Source organism: Maylandia zebra, linkage group LG16 (assembly GCF_041146795.1).
Source record: "Maylandia zebra isolate NMK-2024a linkage group LG16, Mzebra_GT3a, whole genome shotgun sequence".
NCBI classification, from domain to species: Eukaryota; Metazoa; Chordata; class Actinopteri; order Cichliformes; family Cichlidae; genus Maylandia; species Maylandia zebra.
The window spans coordinates 23614767-23636665 of NC_135182.1; the positions used below are offsets into that span (position 1 = coordinate 23614767).

The 21899-nt window shown below is 38.6% G+C and overlaps 1 protein-coding gene across 4 annotated transcripts; it reads right to left on the bottom strand.

Moving 5' to 3' along the window:
* Positions 1–1066: 1066 nt before the first annotated feature.
* Positions 1067–21000, bottom strand: si:ch211-39i22.1 (uncharacterized). 4 transcript variants are annotated; one of them, XM_076875121.1, is made up of 14 exons: positions 20716–21000; positions 15000–15106; positions 14696–14879; positions 14109–14209; positions 13836–13962; positions 11885–11935; positions 11457–11510; positions 10883–10939; positions 9934–9969; positions 9051–9080; positions 8649–8666; positions 5868–5984; positions 4371–4427; positions 1067–4233 (listed from the first exon to the last, which is right to left on the bottom strand). In XM_076875121.1, exons 1-14 carry the CDS (start codon positions 20777–20779, stop codon positions 4205–4207), a joined length of 1032 nt encoding a protein of 343 aa, XP_076731236.1. In that variant the 5' UTR covers positions 20780–21000; the 3' UTR covers positions 1067–4204. The 4 variants fall into 4 exon arrangements, with proteins under 4 accessions (XP_076731236.1, XP_076731235.1, XP_014263772.1 ...); XM_076875120.1 differs by having other exon boundaries at positions 4371–4430; XM_014408286.3 differs by lacking the exon at positions 10883–10939 and having other exon boundaries at positions 4371–4430.
* Between the last annotated feature and the right edge of the window lie 899 nt (positions 21001–21899).

The following is a 21899-nucleotide window of genomic DNA, read 5'->3' on the forward strand; positions in this document are numbered from 1 at the left end:
TCTGATGATCTGAACTTTGTGAAATGATTTGTTACCTTGCAGGAAGCAGCCATCAGAAGATGTATACACTAGTTATAAAGGGATGGACATGGTCAGCAACAATACTGCGGCAGGCTGTGGGATTTCAGTGATTCTCAGTAGGTATTAAGGGCTGAAACTGTGCCAAGGAAATATTATATTCGTTATAACACCACCATTTGGCCTGAACAGTTGTTAGAAGACAGGATAGATCCATGTTTTCAGTTTCAGTTTTCATTGTCCAGTTTTGGTGAGCTTACATGAATCCTAGCTTCACTTTACTGTTGTTAGCTGACAGCAGCAACGCCTAGTGTGTTTTTCTGCTGTTAAATTGCAGATAAATTGCACTTTTGGAGATGCTCTTCTGTGTGGCTTGGTTGTAACAAGTGGTTATCTGAGTTACTGTTGCCTTCCTATTACCTCAAAGCAATCTGGCAATTCTCCTATGATCTCTGACATCAATAATGCATCTTCACTCAGAGAACTGCTGCTGATTGGAACTTTTCTCTTTTTTTGGACCATTCTCTGTAAACCCTAGAGATGGTTGCGGTGTTTCTGAGTTTCTGAAATGCTCAGACAAGACTGTCTGACACCAAAAGGGTATCTTAAATCACCTTTCTTTTACATTCTGACACTCTGAATTTTAGCATGTCATGTTGACCATGTCTATATTCCTAAATAAATTAAGTTTCCAGCATGTGATTGGCTGATTAGAAATTTGTGTTAACAGGTGTACCAGATGAAGTGGCCAGTCTACATGTTTGCCATTAGATTTGAGCACATTAACAAACAAAACATACATTTTAGAATTAGCAATAAAAACAAACACTGCTTTGACTAATGGGAAATCTAAATACTAATGTATTTTGGCATAAACCAAAGTAATTGTCAAACTACAATAACTTTAGATGGTGCTAATTCAATTAATCTTCTGGTGACCTTGAATGTCCGTTCTACAATAATCCATTACATCACTGAAGAGTTTTTGATGTATACCAAAGTGATGAACTGGTCTATCAACAGTGGCTAAAAATGAAAGAAAAAGAAATCCCACAAAAACTGTTTAATTGATTCCTCAAACATTATTTACACAACTCCAGAAGAACACAAGTGCCAGATGACAAAAATAAAAAGGACAGTTCCTACACAAAAACCACACAGAATATTTAAATAAACAGGAAGTCAGAAGAAGAACAAATGAATTGTCTATATATGTGTAGTAAATCAAGATGTATACAGGATAGGAACGTGCTTCTCCCATTGAGATTACAAAAAAAATCTCTGCTTGTGTCGCTGTGTCGTTTTTTTATGATGACATTATTGTTTGTTTTCCTATCAGGAATATTCAAGAGCATATAAGGAATAAGGCAGGACTGGTCAGTGCCATGATTGATGCCCTAGTGTTATGTGGCAAGTGCACTTCAGGACCCAATGAGTTTACAACACTCAAGGTTTACATTCTGGTTTGAATGCTGTGTTCTGATACTTTGTATTGCTGGGATCAAGCACCATGAGGTGACTGTAGTTGTGAATTGATATAATATAAATAAGACTGAATTATTGACCGAGAGTGTTTCGGCAAAATGTATTGTTGACCATGATGTCCTCAGTGCAAGCAACGCATATCGAATTTTTCTGGATTATTGTACGAGTCTCCATTACAGGAAGTTATCTAAAAGAGCATCGCAGGACATTTCAGTGCTTTTGTTCACTGCAGGGCAGTACTGCATTTAAAGAAAAAATTTGTATTTTGAAGGCATCGGTGGCTAGTCCTATTTGTATTATTATTATTGAGTGGGTATTTTTTGTGCATTGTCACTCCTGATACACTATCTACGTAGTTCAGTGTTACAAGAGAAAACAGCTTTTGTCTGTCACAGATTACAGGTTAAGAAGGCAGATCGCTGACACTGCGTCTGACCCACAGTTTGTAGAGTGGAATTGATCACAGATTATTAACATTTTTCAGCTTGAGGCTAGGCTGTTAGCAACAGTCTCTGTCCTGTATTGCAGTTATATGGTGCTTTACAAGTAACACACATTACATGACCTGCAGCACTATGCAGCCTCTATAGCCATATATCAAAGTTTAAAGGGAGCAGGGCAAGTACAAAACTTCAAGGCAACAAAAAAGACATTCAGAAGTTACGATTTTTTTGTGTGTGTGCTACATTTGGAAAAAAGCCGTAGCGCTGCATTCTTTGCATTTTACAATAATATTAACAAAATAGCACAGCAAACAAGTTGACTAAAGACAATCTGTCGGCTCCGAGGCACGGCTGCTAAATGTAAAGGATTCCTATAAAAAAATCACAAGTGAATGGCGTTTGTAATGTGGATACATGAACAATAAAAATACACTGTTACAGCAGCTGGCTTGCTCAAATAAAGAGACACACAATGAGAAGAGTTTTACATCTGCCACCAGCGGAGGTGGTTGAAAGAGTTTAGATTGCAAGATTAGCTAAAATAACTAAGACTGTAAACGGCCCGACTGTGGACACACATACAGCAGCTGTTATGTTTGTGTTATTATTTTACATGCATGAGCAGTTTAATTTTAAAAAATGTAATTGCGTAAATGACAGATTAAGAATGAATACAGAACACTCTTTCATTGTTATAGCCTCCTACTGGTTTGCTTGTCTTCTCAGTAACAGATGGGTAAAAAGTTAAAGGTTGACCCAGCATTAAGGGTGTTTAAAGTGTTAAGCCAGTTCATGTCTCTGGAACTATTGGAGGAATAAAACAATATTCTTCTGAAAAAATATTCCCTCATTATGTATTTTGATAACGTTGTTGGAGACCTGGGGGGAGATCTCAGACTGATAAGTCCATAGTTTATGGATCCCATTATTTTCATTCTTACCAAGCAATTAAACAGGCAATTTGGATGGGTGTATTTTCATCTTGTAAGAGACTTCAGGCATCAAAGTGAAATGTTTTAAATTTAGAATAGCTCAGAAATTTGAAATTTGAAACAGCAACAAAAAAATCTCCCTGCAGCATAAACCATCCTTTAATTTGTCACCCTGTATATCTTCTCTGTGTGTCTGTAGATTGCTCAAGCCAGGCTGTGTCAGTGAAAGGCACTATAGAGAAAAAAAAAAAGACTGCTTCACAACTACACACATACTACATCAGAACAAAGTCTAATACATTACTACATGACCTCCATTGAATTTGTCCATGTCAGGTGACCATTCATCCATTTACAGAAACAACACTGGATTAGACTTTACTTCATCGTACTTTAGTAAGTTTACACAATATATTTTTGTTGGCTTGTTTTTGGTATTTCCTAAATTAATATGACTTGAATCTTAGGCTGTATTTGATTTGTGTCATCTTTTAATGTATTCAACCGACCGAGGAGAAACGGTCACTTAACAGGATTTTAAATCAAGCCCCTTCACCTATCAGAAAACAAGCACACACATTCAGTGACATCGGTGGTCATCTAAACACATTTGACCACGCATCCCAAGAATACTCGTCTTTAAATCCTTTACCACAGCTCCTAACCAGACTCCACAAAATGCTTGCTACTGTGTCCCCCTGTTATCCAGTTAACCTGCATCTGTACTATAGATAATTGAAAAAGAAATGTCTTATCTAAATGATTTAAAATCATACGGGCAGTTCAACAATGGCAAAATTGTATAAAATTCCAAAGAAACAATTACAAGTTAAACACCTACAACATCGATTTCAGTTACTGTTTTGTATTTACATTGAATTAATAGTAGCCATATAAATAAAATTAAAAGGTAGGTATATAATTAATCCATTTTATGGTTATACGTAAATTGAGATTAAATCTCTTTAATGGCCACTCTGAAAAAAATTATAATAATTTGGTTTAAAGTAGAGTGTTTGACCAATTATTTTAATACATTTTTTTAACAATAATGAAAGCCCTAAAGATCACATGATCTTTTTCTAGCTCCTTCTTTCCACATTTATGCACACACAAGAATGAACGGATATTATTCACACGCACACTGAGACACATCCACGCAAGCTCGTGTAGAGCAACATACAGACATAGAAATTCAGACTGAAACACGCAGCCCTACTCTGGGGCCTCACAGTAATTTAGCTCTACAGAGGACAGAGCCGAACAGTGAGATTGCCACTTTGTTAGACTGTAGTTGGCCCGGGCGGTAAGGTGATTGTTTCAGGTCTAGGAGGAGTTCAGAAGGTTGCTAAGAACTGTAAATAAAGAAAGGAGGAAAAAAATAGATTAATGGTTAACACGTTTAAAGTATTACATGTGAATATTTATATCAAAAATGTGTTCTTTGCGTTTTCGTTGTGTGTGTGTGTGTGTGTGTGTGTGTTTGTCATACCCTGGGGATCTGACCGAGCCTCTGCTGCATCAGCTTTGTGTGGAGCCTCAGGGTCTGCTTCTAGTCACAAAGATTGACAGTCAGAGAAAAGCGAATAAAACAAACGTGGGAACTCATTGCTCAATTGCAAGGTTGTACTGCCAAGTTGAATTTCGCAAGTATTTAAGCAACAACCTCCAGAGCAGAAAAAATGAAGCCAACATGCAATTGCCCAAAAAAATTGCAATTCCTTAAGGCTACAATTAAAAGTGAATATATGCTCATAGATCCCCACAAGGCTTATAGTTTGCATGAAAAAGGACAGCTTTGTGAGCACTACTGTATTACCGCCTGTCTGCTAGGCTTCACTTTCGCTGACTCAAACAACTGAACTGGACCCAAGTTAATCAAGATCAAAATGCAGAACTCCTATACAGCTATACAGCTATACTATTAAAGTTGAGGTTTCAAAATTAAGATTCGCAATCTGTGAATCTGTGACATCATGGTGGATATGCCCATCCTTTGTATACAGTCTATGATTTAGCTTAATAATGTTTCTACTAATTAGCATCAAGTTATTGCGTCCCTTCTCTCAAATATGAGGAAAAGCGTTCATCTTCCTTCAGTGTGAAACTGCTTCACCAGCTGTACAGAAGTGTGAATTTCTAAGGATCTTGATTTCTTGGGGTAATTGCATATTATCCAAACCATGAAAATTAGTTTCTTATTTTTTGTGTCACAGAGGAAAACTTATACCTATTCGTGAAGTCTTTTAAATTATTGTTAGTGAAGCAGAAACTAGCTGCAATTACTACCTCTGCTCTTTACAGAGGAAAACTGCATGTCTAAATATGTTTAATCAAATTAAAAACACATATTGTCTATTACTCTAAATGCTCAAATTATAAGAGTTACTTTGAATCTGACTACTGGCCTGCACTGCTATAAGTGGATGCCCTATTACTCATGTTGACTGCAAATGAAAACTTTGCTGAACTGGCAGTAATAGGATGCAGGATGCGAGGATGGTGTGAGTCGTATGTCACTGACAACAGTTCATGAAAGGGAGCCAAAAGCTGAATTTAAAAGAACTGGTAAACTTGAAAACCCGTGCTTTTAGGACTACAAGTAACAAACACACACCTTGCCCACTGGACACAGTTAGGATGAAACTTGATTTAAAGCGGAGATTCAGATAAAAGATGAATAATTTTCTTTTGTAGCGTCATTAAAGCTTAACAGATCTGAAGCTCTGATGGGGGTTGGCATTCATTTCAAAGAGCTTGGACATAAGCAGTTCTTCTGTTGCTAATGTGGGCACCAAACTGAACAACAAACACAATTTTGGCATACACTTCATTCATTGTTGATGAGGGTCAAGAAGAATTTCTTGTCTGGTCAAATACCAAACCTTGCGTACAGCAGTTAAGGTAGCTACTGTATAAATTGAGTTTTCCCTTTGATTTATTATTATTAATTAGTTTTCCACCAGCAACAAAAGGATCAGATAATTACCCTGTCTATTTTTGAAGCACAGCTTCTTCTGTTGATAGGTGAAGTATCCAGCGATTGCTCCCACTGCAGACACAACAATCGCACTAAGGATTGCTGCTAAAGAGCTTGAGCTGGCCTCTGTAGCACAACAAACAAACAAAGAGACAAATAAAGATAAGTCATAACAGCAGAGAATGTGCAGTCAAGTTCAGCAGTATCCTATGAACATGCCACTGGAACTGTAAACCTATTGGTCTGAGCATTAATGTGATCTGTGAAAATCCATCTATGACAACTGTAACTGTAACACTGAGTGTCAGCACTGGGTGCCATTTTGCAGTTGAAAGAATGAATATCAATTTAGCAAAGAAGCTCACTGACATGACATAATGTGTGAATTATGTGTGTATGTGTGAGACAGACAGGGGGAAGGGAAGGAGAGATGAAGTGCAAGCAACAGTGTGTGTGTGCGTGTGTGTGTGTGTGTGTGTGTGTGTGTGTGTGTAAGCGAGAGAGCGAGGCTGCATCATCTCGTTCCAGAATTTTCTGATTCCTTTTCATTCGTCTGTCATTTAAACTTCCCACAGCATTCACAGTGAGCATTCACAGAAATCTGTCTGCACCTGTAACCCAGTTACTATGACAACACCAAAATGAATAGTTTTCATGCTGTGTGACAGCACACCGCCAAGTATAGGTACTGGCACATACATCACTAAATTGGCTAAATTGTGAGTAAATGTAATTAATTGTGCATCTAAATAATGTTTTTAACAAACAAAAAGGTTTAAGTAACCCCATCAAACTCATTGTAATAGGTCGCTACACTAACACTACATATATCTGGCACATGATTTCATGCTGTTGTGTTTCCAACTTAAAGGCGAGGCTTTTATTGTCTTGTTGTGGCCTGAGTCGACAGCGAGACTTTCAGCGCTACAGGGGTGAAATTGATGTTGAGGCATAAAAGACAAGTTCGGAAAAAAAAAAGAATAAAAGAGGACAGGAGATCCAGAGCTCACGGCGAGAAAAGCAAGGGAGTGGCATGAGTCAGAAAAGTGAGACGAATAAAAAGTGGGAATTAGTCAGTTAAATTAAGTGGAATGAAACCGGAGAGTATAGTGAGTCAGAAAAAGGAAGTAAAGGTGGGTGGAAACTGACGTGTATGAGCATGAATGCGCATAAACGCATCACATACAGCTGGGACACAACTGTTTCTTGAACAGAGGCATTGACATGAAATAATACTAAATGACACTGACTATCATCGAAATATGTTTTAGAGTCGCTCCTGTAATTAAACATTTGGGCACTTGTGAGTTAAACCTTGAATCCATTTGGTAGATTCTACAGCTTTTGCTTCTTTTATAAAATTATTCTTAGATGTTTTTTAAACTTGAAAGGAAGGTTTAACCATCAAACCTACCAAAGCTACTTGACTACACATAATAATTAAAGTTTTACCTCCCTTTACCACTACAATGGATTCTAAATTGAACAATCAATATGCGATTGAAATGCTGACTTCAAAGCATTAACTGTTTCGGAATTACAACCTGTTACAGTCAATCGAAGCCACTATACTTGGTTAATGAAAACACTTTACAACATCTAGCCAAGTCAAGAACACTCTCAAGGAAGTAGGTGCGCCTTTCTCAAGGTCTACAATCAAGAAATGCCTTCACGAACACAGCATTTACAACAAGGTGTGAAGCCCTGGTTATTCTCAAGAACAAGAATGCCAGATTAGCTTTGCTGGAAAACATCTAAAACTGCCTGCAGAGTTCTGACAAACATGGAACAGATTAAATAAAGCTGAACTAGTACTATGAAAGCATGGAGTAAAAGAGAAACAGCTCATGATCCAAAGGCATGTATGGCTACCAAGGGGAACGGATCCACTGGTATTTACTGATGATGTGACTGATGAGATAGCCCATCACAGTGCAAATAGATAAAAACACAAAGCATACTGCAAAGCTACCCAAGAGTTTCTCAAGGCAAGAAATTCGATAGGGCCAAGTCAGTCACCTGATATCAACCCAGTAGAGCATGATTTTCAGTTACTGACGACAGAACTAAATGCAGAAATACCCACAAAAAAGCAGCAACTGAGAGTAGCTTCAGTAAAGACCAAGCACAGCATCTCAAGTAATGTGACATTTGGTGATGTCCATGGATTCGGGGCTTTAGGCAGTCACTAACTTCAAAGGATTATCGCCCAAGTAATAAAAACAGTCTTTGTGAGCCTCTAAAAATAGGACCTATGTATAAAAATGTTTCTAATTCAAAATTAAAAGTCTGACTCTTTAATTTAAAATCCACTGAGCAGTGCATAGAGGCAAAACTCCAAAATTTAACTGTAGTGTTAGAAAGACAATGTAAACAGACTATAATTAAAAGTGACTGAGATGACCCGATCAATAATGGGGTTGTAATTAGGGTGTTGCTGTGGGGCTTGAATTATTTGCTACCAAAACATTCTGGTAATAATCATCACAGTGAAGTCATAGTTGGCCCAGCAGCGATTCACTTCTGAAGTCTGTGTCTTGTGCACACAGACTTCAGAAGTGGTGCTCAGGACGCTGTGAGCCCCAGAAGTCAGTGAATATTTAGCAATGCTACAAATGAGTAATGCTCATGTGTATGTGTGCAGGTTGGGAACTGAATAGATTTTTGATCAGTGAATATGGAAAGAGATTATGGTGAAAGGTTGAGAGTCTTAGCCAACTAAGTTACATGTAGGTTTGTGGCACACGTGGATTGTTACTTTAAAATAGGAAAACAGAGGAGAGAACTCACTTTGGGGCTGTTGATCTGCTGTAAAGAAGAGAGAACACACAAAAAGTTAGCAACACAACAACATCACATTCAGTTGTTCATGGTAAACTGTTTGTATCCTTTCATCTGCTTTGATATGAACATTTAATTCTACTGTTATTTCCAATAAAATTCGATGTGACACACCCCTAAAGACCTGCTTCAAACACGAGAGAGAGGCATTTCTCTGTGACTCTTGTATCCTGTTTGCATTGACAAAGGCATGCCAGTAATATCCTGTCTGTTTCAGAACCACATTGGGCCTATTTGTGCTGCTGCGGCTACGATCCTATGTACGGTATTTGACTAGGATTTGCACTGTAATATTTTGCTATCATGCGTATTTTTGATCTCAAAGACAAACAGAAAAAATTAAATCCTTACCATCACTCCCTGAGGCACCCAAAGCAGGCACTAAAGAGAGACAGAAAGACAAGAAAGGAGAGAGAAGGTATTATTTAAATGCTCTAATGATGCATGTAAAGCATTGTTGCTGAAATGACAAAGTGGAAAAAAAGAAGAAAGGTGAGATTATTCTCTTTACAGTGACTTGTAACCTCAGGGGCATTAAGAGTTCTAAAGTTTCTGTCCTAACTAGACTGTACAAACACACACACACGCTCATGCATACACAAGATTGTATGAAACATCCCTTATGTACAGTTACAAAGATGGCAAAGATACTTTTATAGCATTAGAGCGATAAAATATCTCACAGAGAGAGAGCGAGAGAGAGACAAACACTTTCTCCAGCTCTTTCACAACCTGATCTTTGATTTTATCCACACTCAAACAACCCTGTTATCTCCTTCTGCACTGCCTGTCTGTATATGTCTGTGACATCATCCTTGCCCTTTACTTGCTTCGACTTGAAGAAGCTGCTAATAACAGAGTACTAAAGAGGAGTCTTTCACCCTTCGCAAGTATATAAATGATTATACTACTTTTGAGTTTTCACATTTCAGGAGGGAACTGAGAAGCTGCTTCAGGAAAATCTGCTGTTCCCACATTTCTGTCATATTGCCGCAAGGTTAGTGATTAAGCTTTTGTAAAACAAGTCAGTTCAGCACCTTGTCATGGGAGCAAGGCACTGAACCGACAGCCTTCTTCCAATAGAGAGACAAGAGGAATGAGAAGAATGTTTTATGAAAACCAAACTACACCTTACTAGCCCCTGATTGCAATGCTAACTTTGTACATACACAGGACATTTTTAGTTTGGATACAACAATAAATTCAACCATAATAGTTATGAATGAATACCAACCATCTTCGCTTTTATTTTCGTCGTTTGACAGAGGTGCTAAAAAAATAAATGAAATAAAATTAACAAATACCGTGGATCAATAAAGAAATGCAAAATTATTCTCGGAATGGGAATTTCTTATCAGATGTTTATGAATACATATCACAAATCTAACACACTATAACATGGTGTTTCTGTCCCCCTTTCATTGGATTTAAATGGGAGCTGCCAGCGTCTTGAGCTCAGTCACATTTAACTACACAGTAACGATTAGCATTTGGTTTGACTTAAACAATATCATGCATAGTTTATACACTTCTTGCTGGTTATGTTGTACAGGTGCTAACAGTATGAACTAATTTTGCACTGAAATGCATTAGTGTTAATATGAATACATTCAGTGGTAGATGTACTATACAGTAGGCTAAACACCCGCTAAAATATTGACCACTATTCACAAATAATAAGTACTCTAAGAAGTTTCAAATCCCAATTTAACCCTTGCTCAAGACCTACTGTGAATATGGTGCATTAGCCCTGTTGTACCAGGCTCTAGAGCTACCAGAGGACCATCTCAAACCCCAGTCTGTGATGCAGTTTTCAAGTGATCAAGTGCTAAAAAATTTTTGGTAGAGGAATAACTTTGTTATTTTTTTTAAACCTTTATGAAGATGACAACAGTCTTGTCACTAATTTCCCCTGTAATATTTTGCATCTTAATGGCTTTAAGACTCTAATTTCACCACTTAAAAATAATAGATAATTAGATGATGGCAGCTAAGGCAAAAGCCTCAACTGGATATACAAATACAACTATTCATAGTTGATCCCTAAGATCTAGTCGCTGTCGTAAACAGGGCTAATCTCATTGCACTGGTTGTGTTGTTTCATATCTTTATTTATTCTGGACATTTTCGGTTATTGGTTACAAGAATAAACTGAATTTTAATTGTTATGAGCAATTACTAACCACCTAACTCCTGGTGTGCTACCACCCTCTTCTCCACGGGACTTTCCTGGTTTAACCCTGTATATAGTAAAATAGTCAATAAATGGATGAATAAATGAATGAATTAATCAATCAATCAATCAATAAATTAGACAATCAATAAGCCTGTTAGTCAATCAATCTTGCCAATGTGTTTTTAAAAACATTGAAGCAAAAAGCATGTAGCCCTCCATGTCGATGGGGCCATGACAGTTGATCCCTAAGAGATGGTTATTGGTTACGACACTAAACTGAATTGAAATTATTATGAGCAATAACTTCCCAACTTCCCAACTTCCGGTTACAGATGGGAAGCGCATCTGTAACCGGAAGGTCGCCGGTTCGATCCCCGGGTGTTGGGCAGAGGGGCCGATGGCGCAATATGGCAGCCTCGCTTCCGTCAGTCGGCCCCAGGGCAGCTGTGGCTACAACCGTAGCTGCTTCCACCAGTGTGTGAATGTGAGAGTGAATGAATAGTAGCATTGTAAAGCGCTTTGGGTGCCTTGAAAAGCGCTATATAAATCCAATCCATTATTATTATTATTATTATTATTACCTGAATTCTGCCGTGGTCCCATCCTGCTCTTCACGGGAGTTTCCTGGTTTAACACTGTATACAGTAAAACAATGAATAAATAAATGAATCAATCAATCAATCAATCAATCAATAAGCCTGTTTGTCAGTCAATCAATCTTGCCAATGTGTTTGTGAAAACACTGAAATAAAAAGCATGTAGCCCTCCATGTCGATGGGGCCATAACAGCTGATCCTTAAAATCTACAGTCACTGTGGTAAACAATGCTACTCTCTTTGCATCGCATAGATTGTACTGATTTGAAGTTTTCAGTCAAAACGACACTTTAGGCTAAATCTCCATCAGTATCTGTTCGTGCTGTATTGGACAGGTACTTCTGTGCATCTCCATTTTTTTTTATCAATAGCAACAATAAACTCAACAGCAATTATTATGAGCAATTACTGACCATGTGTTTCCTGCTCTGCAATTGACGTCTTCTCAATGTTAAACCCTGGATCTGGTAAATAAACAAACAAATAAATAAATACATACATACATACATAAACAGAAACACAAAATCAATCACTGTACAGGAATTTTATCTAGATAATGCCAAAACATATTGAAACACATGTAACACACTGTAACACTCTGTTCTCAGTCCCTCATGACCCTCGTGAATGCCCTGCAGAGGTGTTCTCAGTACTGAAATACTGAAACACAGCCAGCTCCAAGGGTGTAACTGTGATCTTGTGAACCAATGTTGACTTAGATTAAGGGATATTGTCTGTCACGAACAAAACCTTACCCTACTATATATTTATTGAGGAAAACCCAATTGACTTAAATAACATGTGGGACTCAGTGTATAGTGTTAGGCTGGCCAGGGCAGGGTGGGGTGTGATCACCGCATTAATTTATCACTGATAGAAACCTCAGTGACCTATTTTCTAGGGACCTATTCTTTCTGTTAATAACATCATGAAAACAAATGCAATTAAAATACCAAAATAATTTATTGATAGGATGGATGTTAAATAACAAACCTACATTACTCTCATTCTGACCCCCACATCTTTTCTTCTTGTCTGAATAGTTCTTCCAGGGTAATTGGTCCAAATTACTAACTTCCTTTCCCATCTCAGTGCTTGCACTTCTAGGGACAAGCTAAGCTAAAGCACAATGTCTCTGTCTAAAAAAAGGTAAAGCCAAACATAACCTTAGAATAGGACATACTGACATGAGGTCAGCATAACATTTAGTATGAAAGAGCACAAACTCCAGTTTGAGAAAGAGGGTGTTATAAGATAAATAGAAATAAATTAAGGGAGACACTTCTATTTTCATAAACCTTTACTCGGGTCATTTGGCAGGCTCATGACATTCATAATTTGGAAGATAAAATCAGCCAAGCCAAAATCCCACCTTAGAACCTTCCTAAGGGAATTGTATTTCCTGATAGAAAGGCACAGATGGATTATTTTGTTCAGAAAACAGGGAGTTGCAGAAAAAAATATAGAGTACATTACACCTCAAAAAAGCATTACAGCATGTACATATTTTTTAATGAGTGACAATGCAAAAGTTCTGTCAGGAGTAATTTTATTAGTCCCAGAATCAAAGAATCTCTCAGTTGAGATCGAATCTCAAATTTAAAATATGTAGTTATGGCCAAAATCTAGAAAACAAAACTGCAAGAATGAAAGGCATTCTTCAGATCTGTTTGATTTGAAGTCTTTGCTCAGGGACAGGCAGCGCTGCCGTATATTCAGAGATTATGGGAAAACCCCAAGATTCAACTGATCATCTTAAGAAAGCTCTAAAAAATGTTTCTGCTCAAATGATTTTCAAGCTATGCAGATCCTCATCTGTCGTTTCTGTAATTATTTAAAATGCTGTAAATGAACATTTCTGAACATCAGCTTAACTTGCAAGCTTCTGTGTATTTCATATAACTGAATTTAAGGAAAATAAAATGTTTTTAGGTCTTGTTTAGAGGTTATATGATCAAAAGAAGAAGGAGTCATAATGCCAAATAATAACCGACCTGCATTTGCAAAGGGAAAATACAGGTATGTTTATTGTCTGTATGCTATTATTTGTGTATATATGAGGCATATAAAGGTCTCTTTATACTACTTGTTATGACTTGCAGTTCTACTGTCACACAAAATACATGCTTATACTGGAAACAAGGGACAGCAGGTGACGTTTTACTAAGAAGTTTGTGTAATATCCCATCATAAAAGACACTCAAGAGATGGCCTCATCTACAGAATACATGTGCTTGGCTCTGTTTACAACTTTTTCTCTGTGGTCTTAGCACATACTCATTTTCAAAACTCAGGTGCATTTTCCATATTCATGAATGCATGTACAAGAGTGTGCAAAATATGTACTTGAATATCTTTACTTACTTATAGTGACAGTTTCATCTGTGGTTGTGAAATCATCTGTGGATGACTCTTCATTAGCAGATGGATCAGTTGGTGCCTCCTCATTGGCTTCTAGACCTACTGTTGTTATGATGTCATGAAGTCCACTCTATTAAAAAAATATTATAACACATATGAACCCATAGTACAGGACACATTTACTCACTATCATAGCAACCTATTAATGACATCTGTAAAATACAAACCTTAATAGGTGTGAATAAGAAGTTTTACTTTTTAAAAAATGGTATTAACCTCGTCTTGAGCAGGTGTTGTATTCGCATTTGTGGTGGGTTGCGCCTCCTCATTAACTGCTGTTTGCGTAGCTTCTGGAGTGTCATCCTCAGAATCAGCAGCTGGCCATGGATAGAAGTGAAACAGAAGTAGCGAAGCATTAGTTCACTGATTTTTCCTTTTATAGCCCAATTACCACATTCTGTGGCATGGGCTTTTAGGGCTTGTTTTGCTGCACAGATAAAAACAATACAAGAAAGACATGTAAGAAACATTTTACATTATAATAGCCATTCCTTCAAAGTTACATCATTTTTTTTTGATGTAATAGTGCAAAAGTTGAACCTGCTTTTTGCTGCAATGAAGAATGAAGATTTTTATTTTTAATAAACTGCAGCTTTGCTGTGAGATATTAACTACCTGAAACATTTTACAGCAGAGAGGTAAAAAAAAGAAAGAAAGAATAAAAACAACAGTGTAGTATGAATGCCAAGTATTAAAAAGTGAGGAAACTGACAGCAGTTTATTTATCTAACAAAAAAAGAGAAACAAAAGCACCATGTTTCATTATTGCTTTAAATGTGCATATATGCAATTCTATTAATCACCTTGTGTAGTTGTAGGCGCGTCAGAAATAACTGGTTCTGTTTCTCCAGTCGTAGGACTCGCTGATTGACCCTCCTCCCCTGCAGGAGCATCTGTAGGCACTGGCTCTGTGCTTACATCTGCAGCATTTGCTTCTTGGATTAATTCAGCCTCAGGGTCAGCAGTGGGCTCAGGCTGCAATACTTCCTGTTTGGCACAACATTTTATTTAAATAAGCAACGGTCTATGTAACACTAGGTGAGATTTTCAAACGGCTGACAGGGACCCAGGACTGAACAGTTCAAACAAAATATCTCAACTTCTCACCTCAGTTGCAGTGACCACCTCCCCAAGGTTATGCTGGTCGATGACCTCTACATCTGCTTTAGATGTGGGAGTTTCAATAGATGGCTCTACTGTTGGGATTATATCATCTGCACAAAGTTAAGTGAAAGACGCAAGTCAGAGAATAATACAGTGTGGGATTACATACTGACAATCAGTTGGAAACAGATGGGAAAAAGCCAATTCATGGTGCCACAGCTGGCAGAACCTGTACAACAATCAAACAAAAAAGGCAGACATGGCGACTCAAAGTCCACCTCAGTGTCTCAAAGAATATTTTTCCATGCTTTTGAACCCATAGAACTTCCCGATGATACAATTCCCTATTTTGTACCTTTTCTGTTTGAAAACCAATGCAAGGAATATCGCATTGGTTTCTAATATAATAATATAGATAATAAAGTTTCTACTAAAATTTTGGCATGATATGTGTAACCGCTGATTATTAAAAAGCAGCACGCCTTAATCGCCTTCCATCTGTTGCTCCTCTAAGTCATTAAAGTCATCTGAGTGGTGTTTAAGATGACACATACATAAACTTAGAACCACACCCTGGCCTGATTGGTGCCTGATGCTACCGATCCAGCCAAAAACAAACGAAAAAAACCTGCTTCACATACACATCGATCACTTGTGACCTGCTTCCACATCAAATGCAGTCTTAACCTCAGCACTGGCATTGCAACTCTGTGCTAATGAGAAAATGACAGAGATGTGCTCTTTGTCAGTCTGTGTGTGACAAGCAATGTGTGCGTGTACGCCTGTGACATTCCCCCGTCGCATGTGACAAGCTCAAGCAGTAAAGTGAGCTCTGGCTTGATTGTTCTTTGCTTGCTGACGTCAGCAGCACCCTGATGCTGGTTTATCTGAGCAGATCTTCTTTCACAAAACACCCAATATTAAGGCAGGACTGATTAAAAAATCTAATCAAATACCTCTACCACTTTTTTAAGAGCTATTCATTGCAGGGTGGATTTTCAATAAAGAATCACGGGGCTTGCCAAGTGAGATTGTATCACAATCAGCAAAGCCTGGAGGGAGAGCAGCAACACATCTAAAGTATTTCCATCGGGGTGAAAATCTTTTAGTGGTAACAAGTACTGGCTACACCCTGAATCCATTCATCCACACAAATATACATTCATATTGCAGGAAAAAAAAAATCACACACACAAACAAAAGCAAGTGCACACACACACTGCAGCATGAATATTTGACATGCAAACTCTCATGCACCACTGCATGGCTCCTGAAACCATCATAGAAAAAAATCTCTTTGTTCCACTGAATATCACTGCACCAGTTTAACAAACATTAATCAGTTTCCATACATTGTGCGCATGGATATGTGTGGTATGTATCAATTTCACTATCTTAATCAGTTCTTTGGAAATTACTGTCTTCAGCAAAGATGTGCTGTAGCATGCCACTTCAGGCTAATGGGGTGGAACACAGTTAAGATTGAAGTTGATGAGTCTCACCAGAACACCTATGGTGAGGCACAGAAAAAACACTACATTCATCAAACTGTTCCTTAGACAGCTGTCAGTAACCTTCTGCCACAATCTTATTAATAATCTCTCAAACCATTAACTCTAATAATGAGTCTCTATTTGTGTGAGAACGCAGTGTGCATGAGACATGAGGATAAAATATAATTCCCCCAGTTCTTGTGCATGTGTGTTTGTGTTTATGAGTGTGTAGAGGCTACCCCTCTATGCAAACTCCTTCTTCATAGAACATTCTGTTCCCATCTATTAGTTTGCCACTTCCTCGTTTAACTACCTCTCCCATAAGCATTGCCCAGTCCAGCAACACTTACATGCATACATACAAACTCATGTAATGTTCCCTCCTCCCCTCCTGTCCCCTATCATACAAACAGCTACATGTTCACACACGTGTGAAGTTCATGTGCACACATGTTCCCATTCACCCTCTCTGAGTAAGGGGAGCCCTGTTTTGTGTTAGCACAGCAGTGAAGCCAACTGTTGCACATCCCAAGCGCTCTCACTCCTTGCCTTCCCTATCGCCCCTTCCATTTCACCAAGTCTCGACTCTCTCTCTCTTTCATTGTCGCTACTTTCCCTTGAGGCTGATGAGTCATCTGTGTCTCTGACATGGCCGCACGCTATTGTGTGGCGCAAAACAACTGTGCTAAACTGCAAAAATATTCCCTGAGAAAGAAGTTCCTAAGTTAAACCAGTTCACCCATGTGGGAACGTATCTTACTATCAATTAGACTGGCGGAAAAATCTCTCTAACAGCACCTAGAAGCTCATTAATTAACAAAAATTAAAGTGTAATAAAGAGAACTTGTCTTGTTGGGTTTATGCCGTTGCTGGAAATGAATGCCGCCACTATTAATTTTATTATTATTATTGATTAGACTGCTGATTGATTTTTTTCAAATACTGACTAATTTAATTGGGTAGAATGAAAGCAGATGTGGGAAATGCCTGATATAATTTCATACAGCCCGAGTGACATGATCAAATGTCTTGTTTTGAATATCTGTGCAGCTACAAATGGCAAGTATTCAACATTTTAGATATAAGTGAATTATTACTTAATCATTCAACTGCCAACTACATTTATATCAAATAATATACTGGCAATGAGCAGGCAGTTAATTGATTATTTCTAGCTGCTCTCCTGAAAAGGACGACTCTTGGAAAAGACATATTTCTGCCTATAACTCCTGGCAACTTCTAGCTCCGTGAGAGAAATTTTATAAGCATCTTTCCACACAGCTCATTTCGAGTCCATCTTCACCTTTCCGTGTTACATAACCGGCAGTTTGCTTTACTACTTTTTTTATATGACATGTATCTAGAAAGAAGAGTGATTGATAACAGCCTTCTGGATCTATGCCAAAATGTAAGAGTTCATCCTGAAGTATGCTGTACCTCGCCTATATAATTCAACCAAGATGAAATTGTAATATAGCACTTAGGATAGCAAACTGATATGGGCATCAGCTTTGTCATGGTGGCACTCTGGCATAAATCAACATGCTTTAAAAAAAAAAGAGAGAGACAGAACTGTCATGACAAGGAACCAGGAAAAGTGGTTCTTGGGAAATAAGGTAAGAACTTTAATTAAAAGGAAATTCCACTTAAATATATGTGATTGCAAAGAATGCCACAAAGAGGTGTGGTTCTTATGAACAATTAATATACTGTGTTAAATAATGATGTTTCTGTAGTTTACAGCATGTTAACTAGTTTCAATGTTTTCAGGAAAGGGGACTAGTATAAACATTTGCCACATCAAAGATAGCAATCTATATACTGTGAAAAGCCCCTTGTAAAGAAATGACTAATAAACTTATCTTATGTTATCTTATCTTATCTTATCGTAGAAAGATAAATAACATGGACAGTTGGGAATTATACTAGTATGTGGATATGTCCAGTGATGGAACTCCTTATCTTGGCATTTTATATTACGCCCTAGCAAGCCTGACAATAAAAAGCTGAATTTGTTTTAATTCCTATTACGTTCTCTTTTTGTTTGTTTTGGAAACTGAAGAAGAGTAAAGGTGTTTTTAATGGAGTTTTAGTTATGTAACACACAGGACAGTGCATTACATAAATTGGAATCTGAAACACGTTACCAGCACCATGAAGTAAAAAAGAACATTACTCTCGAGCTTTTCTGGTTCCTACCATGAGATTTTGTGCGATTTCCTGTGTGTAGCTGAATGAGTAATAATGCGTGTGCATGCCCTGCCTTGTAAAAATACACATGAACTCATTTGTGCATGTGTGCCAGGTGACACAGGTATGGTTCTGTTGTGTTTCTATGGGATAGAAAGTGCTGTGTTTACCCCAATCATGTGTCTTAACAATGCCCCCATAGAGATAATGCATGTGTGGAGTGTTTGTGTGCATGGGTGTGGGTTTCCCTTATCCACCGAAAGAATGATTTATGTGCTAGCAGTTGAAGGTGTAAACACAGACAAGTCTGCACACACACACACACACACACACACACACACACACACACACACACACACACACACACACACACACACACACACACACACACACACACACACACACACCTGGCTCACATCACAGCTCTTTTTTCTTTTATTTGTTTCTAAGGCAAACACATGTTCCCTAGCTGAATTGTGCACACCGATAAATAAAGCACACCCATACTCCCACATGTTCTGTACATTAAACTTCTACCCCACTCCCACCTACACATACGCACACAGATGCTAAGGGCCCCCGGGAAGCGTAAGGCGCTGAGACTAGTTCTGTAGATGGGTGTTGTCTACAGCTGGTGCTGGATCTAGTTACTGACACTCCCTATCATTCAACTCTATAAATCGCACTATAACTGATGTGCACATATACAGCTGAGCTAGCGCCCCATCTTTTTTGGTGTGACTAAGAATTGGTGTGCACACATATGCAAGTCAGCAAACACACCCATTGAGATTTTCTGTGATTGAGTAGTCCAACATCTACTGAGTTTAAAATCACATTAAACTTCTGCAATTATGGGCAATGTGTGTGAAAAGAGAAGGGAAAAAAGCGCTCTCTTTCTCTGTCTGTCTGTTTGTGTGTGTGTGTGTGTGTGTGTGTGTGTGTGTGTGTGTGTGTGTGTGTGTGTGTGTGTGTGTGAGAGAGAGAGAGAGTGTGCGTGTGTGTGAAGGTGGTTCCTCTCTGATGGTTTATCTGGTGATAACCGGTAGAGTGAGATTTTGCCAGATTGCATCCATGCGCACCAACGTCCAACTGAATTTTTTTGCATAAGGATAATAAAACGAATTTGTCTCACTTTTTCCATGCTTGTGTATCCTTGTTTTCCCTCTCAATCAGCTACATTGTTCCTTTATCTTTTGCCAACAGCTGTCCACTTTTCTCTTTAGTTTTTCCTCACTTTATGTGTTTTTCTCAATGCTTCTTTCTATTCCTGTGAGTTTTACTGCACATTTAAACAATCTGGAATCATTGCATGTGCCGCAGGGAAGGGCAGAGGCCCATGGGCCAGCTGAAGGAGAAGGGAAAGGAAGAGGAGAGAGAAAACACGAAGAACGAGAGATGCAGAGGAAAAGAATAGATGTGGCTCAATAACACATTGAAACAGAAACAGGGAAACGGGAATCAATTATAATTATTTATGTAACAACAATGGAACCACCACACCCCTATGGACCTAAACTCCAGTCCAAAAAGAAATGGCCACATGACAAGACACACCTTTTTTTAATGATGATGTCTGGGAAACAAAGCTGGAACCCCAATATAGTAATAAAGATGGAGGGCTTTTCATTCGCTTAGCCAGAACTGATAATAACAATAATAACATAGATTTTTTTTTAATCAGCTAAAGGTTAATTGAATTGAAACATGACAGGGATTCGGGCAAAAGGCACAGTGGTAATTGTGCTCACACAAGCAAAGGCAAGAGGAGAGAAAAAGACAGAAAAGGAGAAAGACAGGTGAGAGCCAGAGGGGAGTAAAGGTGGGGGGAGAAATGGAGGCAGTGAGATAATGACCAGCACAGTCAGTTAGTCAGACATACAGACAGACAGACGGGGGGAGAGACAGACATAGATGGATAAATAGATAGACAGATAGATGCACAGATAAAAAGATAGATAGAAGCCACCATGCACACTAACACATGAAATGCTCTGCTGAAGAATGCGCTGAATTAACTGGAAACAAATTATTACCTTGTGCCTTGGCGTGCGTAGCCAGCAGGCTTCCTAATAGCAGAATCCACAGGTATGACATCATGGGAACACGGCGAGGCTGCGAATAAAATCGGGGTTCAATCTCCCTTTTCTCGCCCTTCAACAATGACAATTAACTGGCGTGGAGGTTTCAGGTAGATCTGGAGGGCGTGCTCGCGTGTGTGCCGGTGCGTTCTTGCGCGTCGGATCAATCCAAGGTGCTGAGATGCTCAGGCTCAGTGCGCGCCGCCGCGGATCCGTCGTCCCCTTTGTCTGGATTGGGAGAGAAGGTTCGGTTTTTATTGGTAGGCGGTCTCTTCTCTCAAATGAAGGGAGGCGGACTGACTGCTAGGTACGTTGCTGTGCTGGCATTCACATGACTTTCCGCGCTAATTAGTGGGCTTTTTGTCTGTATCTCTCTGTTAAGTATTGCGAACATTTCGGGTGCATGCTCTTCGTTATCAAGCGCGATTAGTGCCGATTAGGACTTGTGTCATTCATGATAGCAGCCGCCATGCACTATTTTAACTCGAAAGTGCCACTAATGAGTATAATCGTGTCATTCATTAAGTATTTCCCAAATTTTGATAAAGGGTCCAGCAAGACCTCGAAAGGATCTATCTCTTATGTGCTGAGGTCATAGCTGTGGGGATGGTACTATGAGTTGGGTAGGGTAGTATCATCAGCAGTTAGATAAGAGCTGTATAAATTATATATGTTGTAAAATGTACTTTGGTTACCATGTTACCTAATATGACGATTGCCTTTAAAATAAAGTAAAAAAAACCCAACAAAAATCATACAGAACGGCTGCGAGATGAAAGGCAGATTTATACAGAAAACATTAATAAACCTGTAACCATCCAGACAGCAAAGACAACACTGCACCTAAGCCTCACTCTTTATCACAACTGCCTCAAACACTCATTTCCTTTCAAAACCAGTGGTAACCAGATAACAAGCACGCCATGATTTACCCACAGAATAGTAACAGCCAATAGCAGCTCTGAGCTGGCTCTTATGAAAGCCACATAAATATCTTGTCGATCCGGCCATGCTCAATTTACAGGCCAAGGAAACGCATCGGATCCAACTAACACTTAATAACAGGTGATGTTTGGTTAATTTATTGTGGCAGAGCACGGAAGGCCTCAAATATTCTCAATAATTTCAAATATTACCCA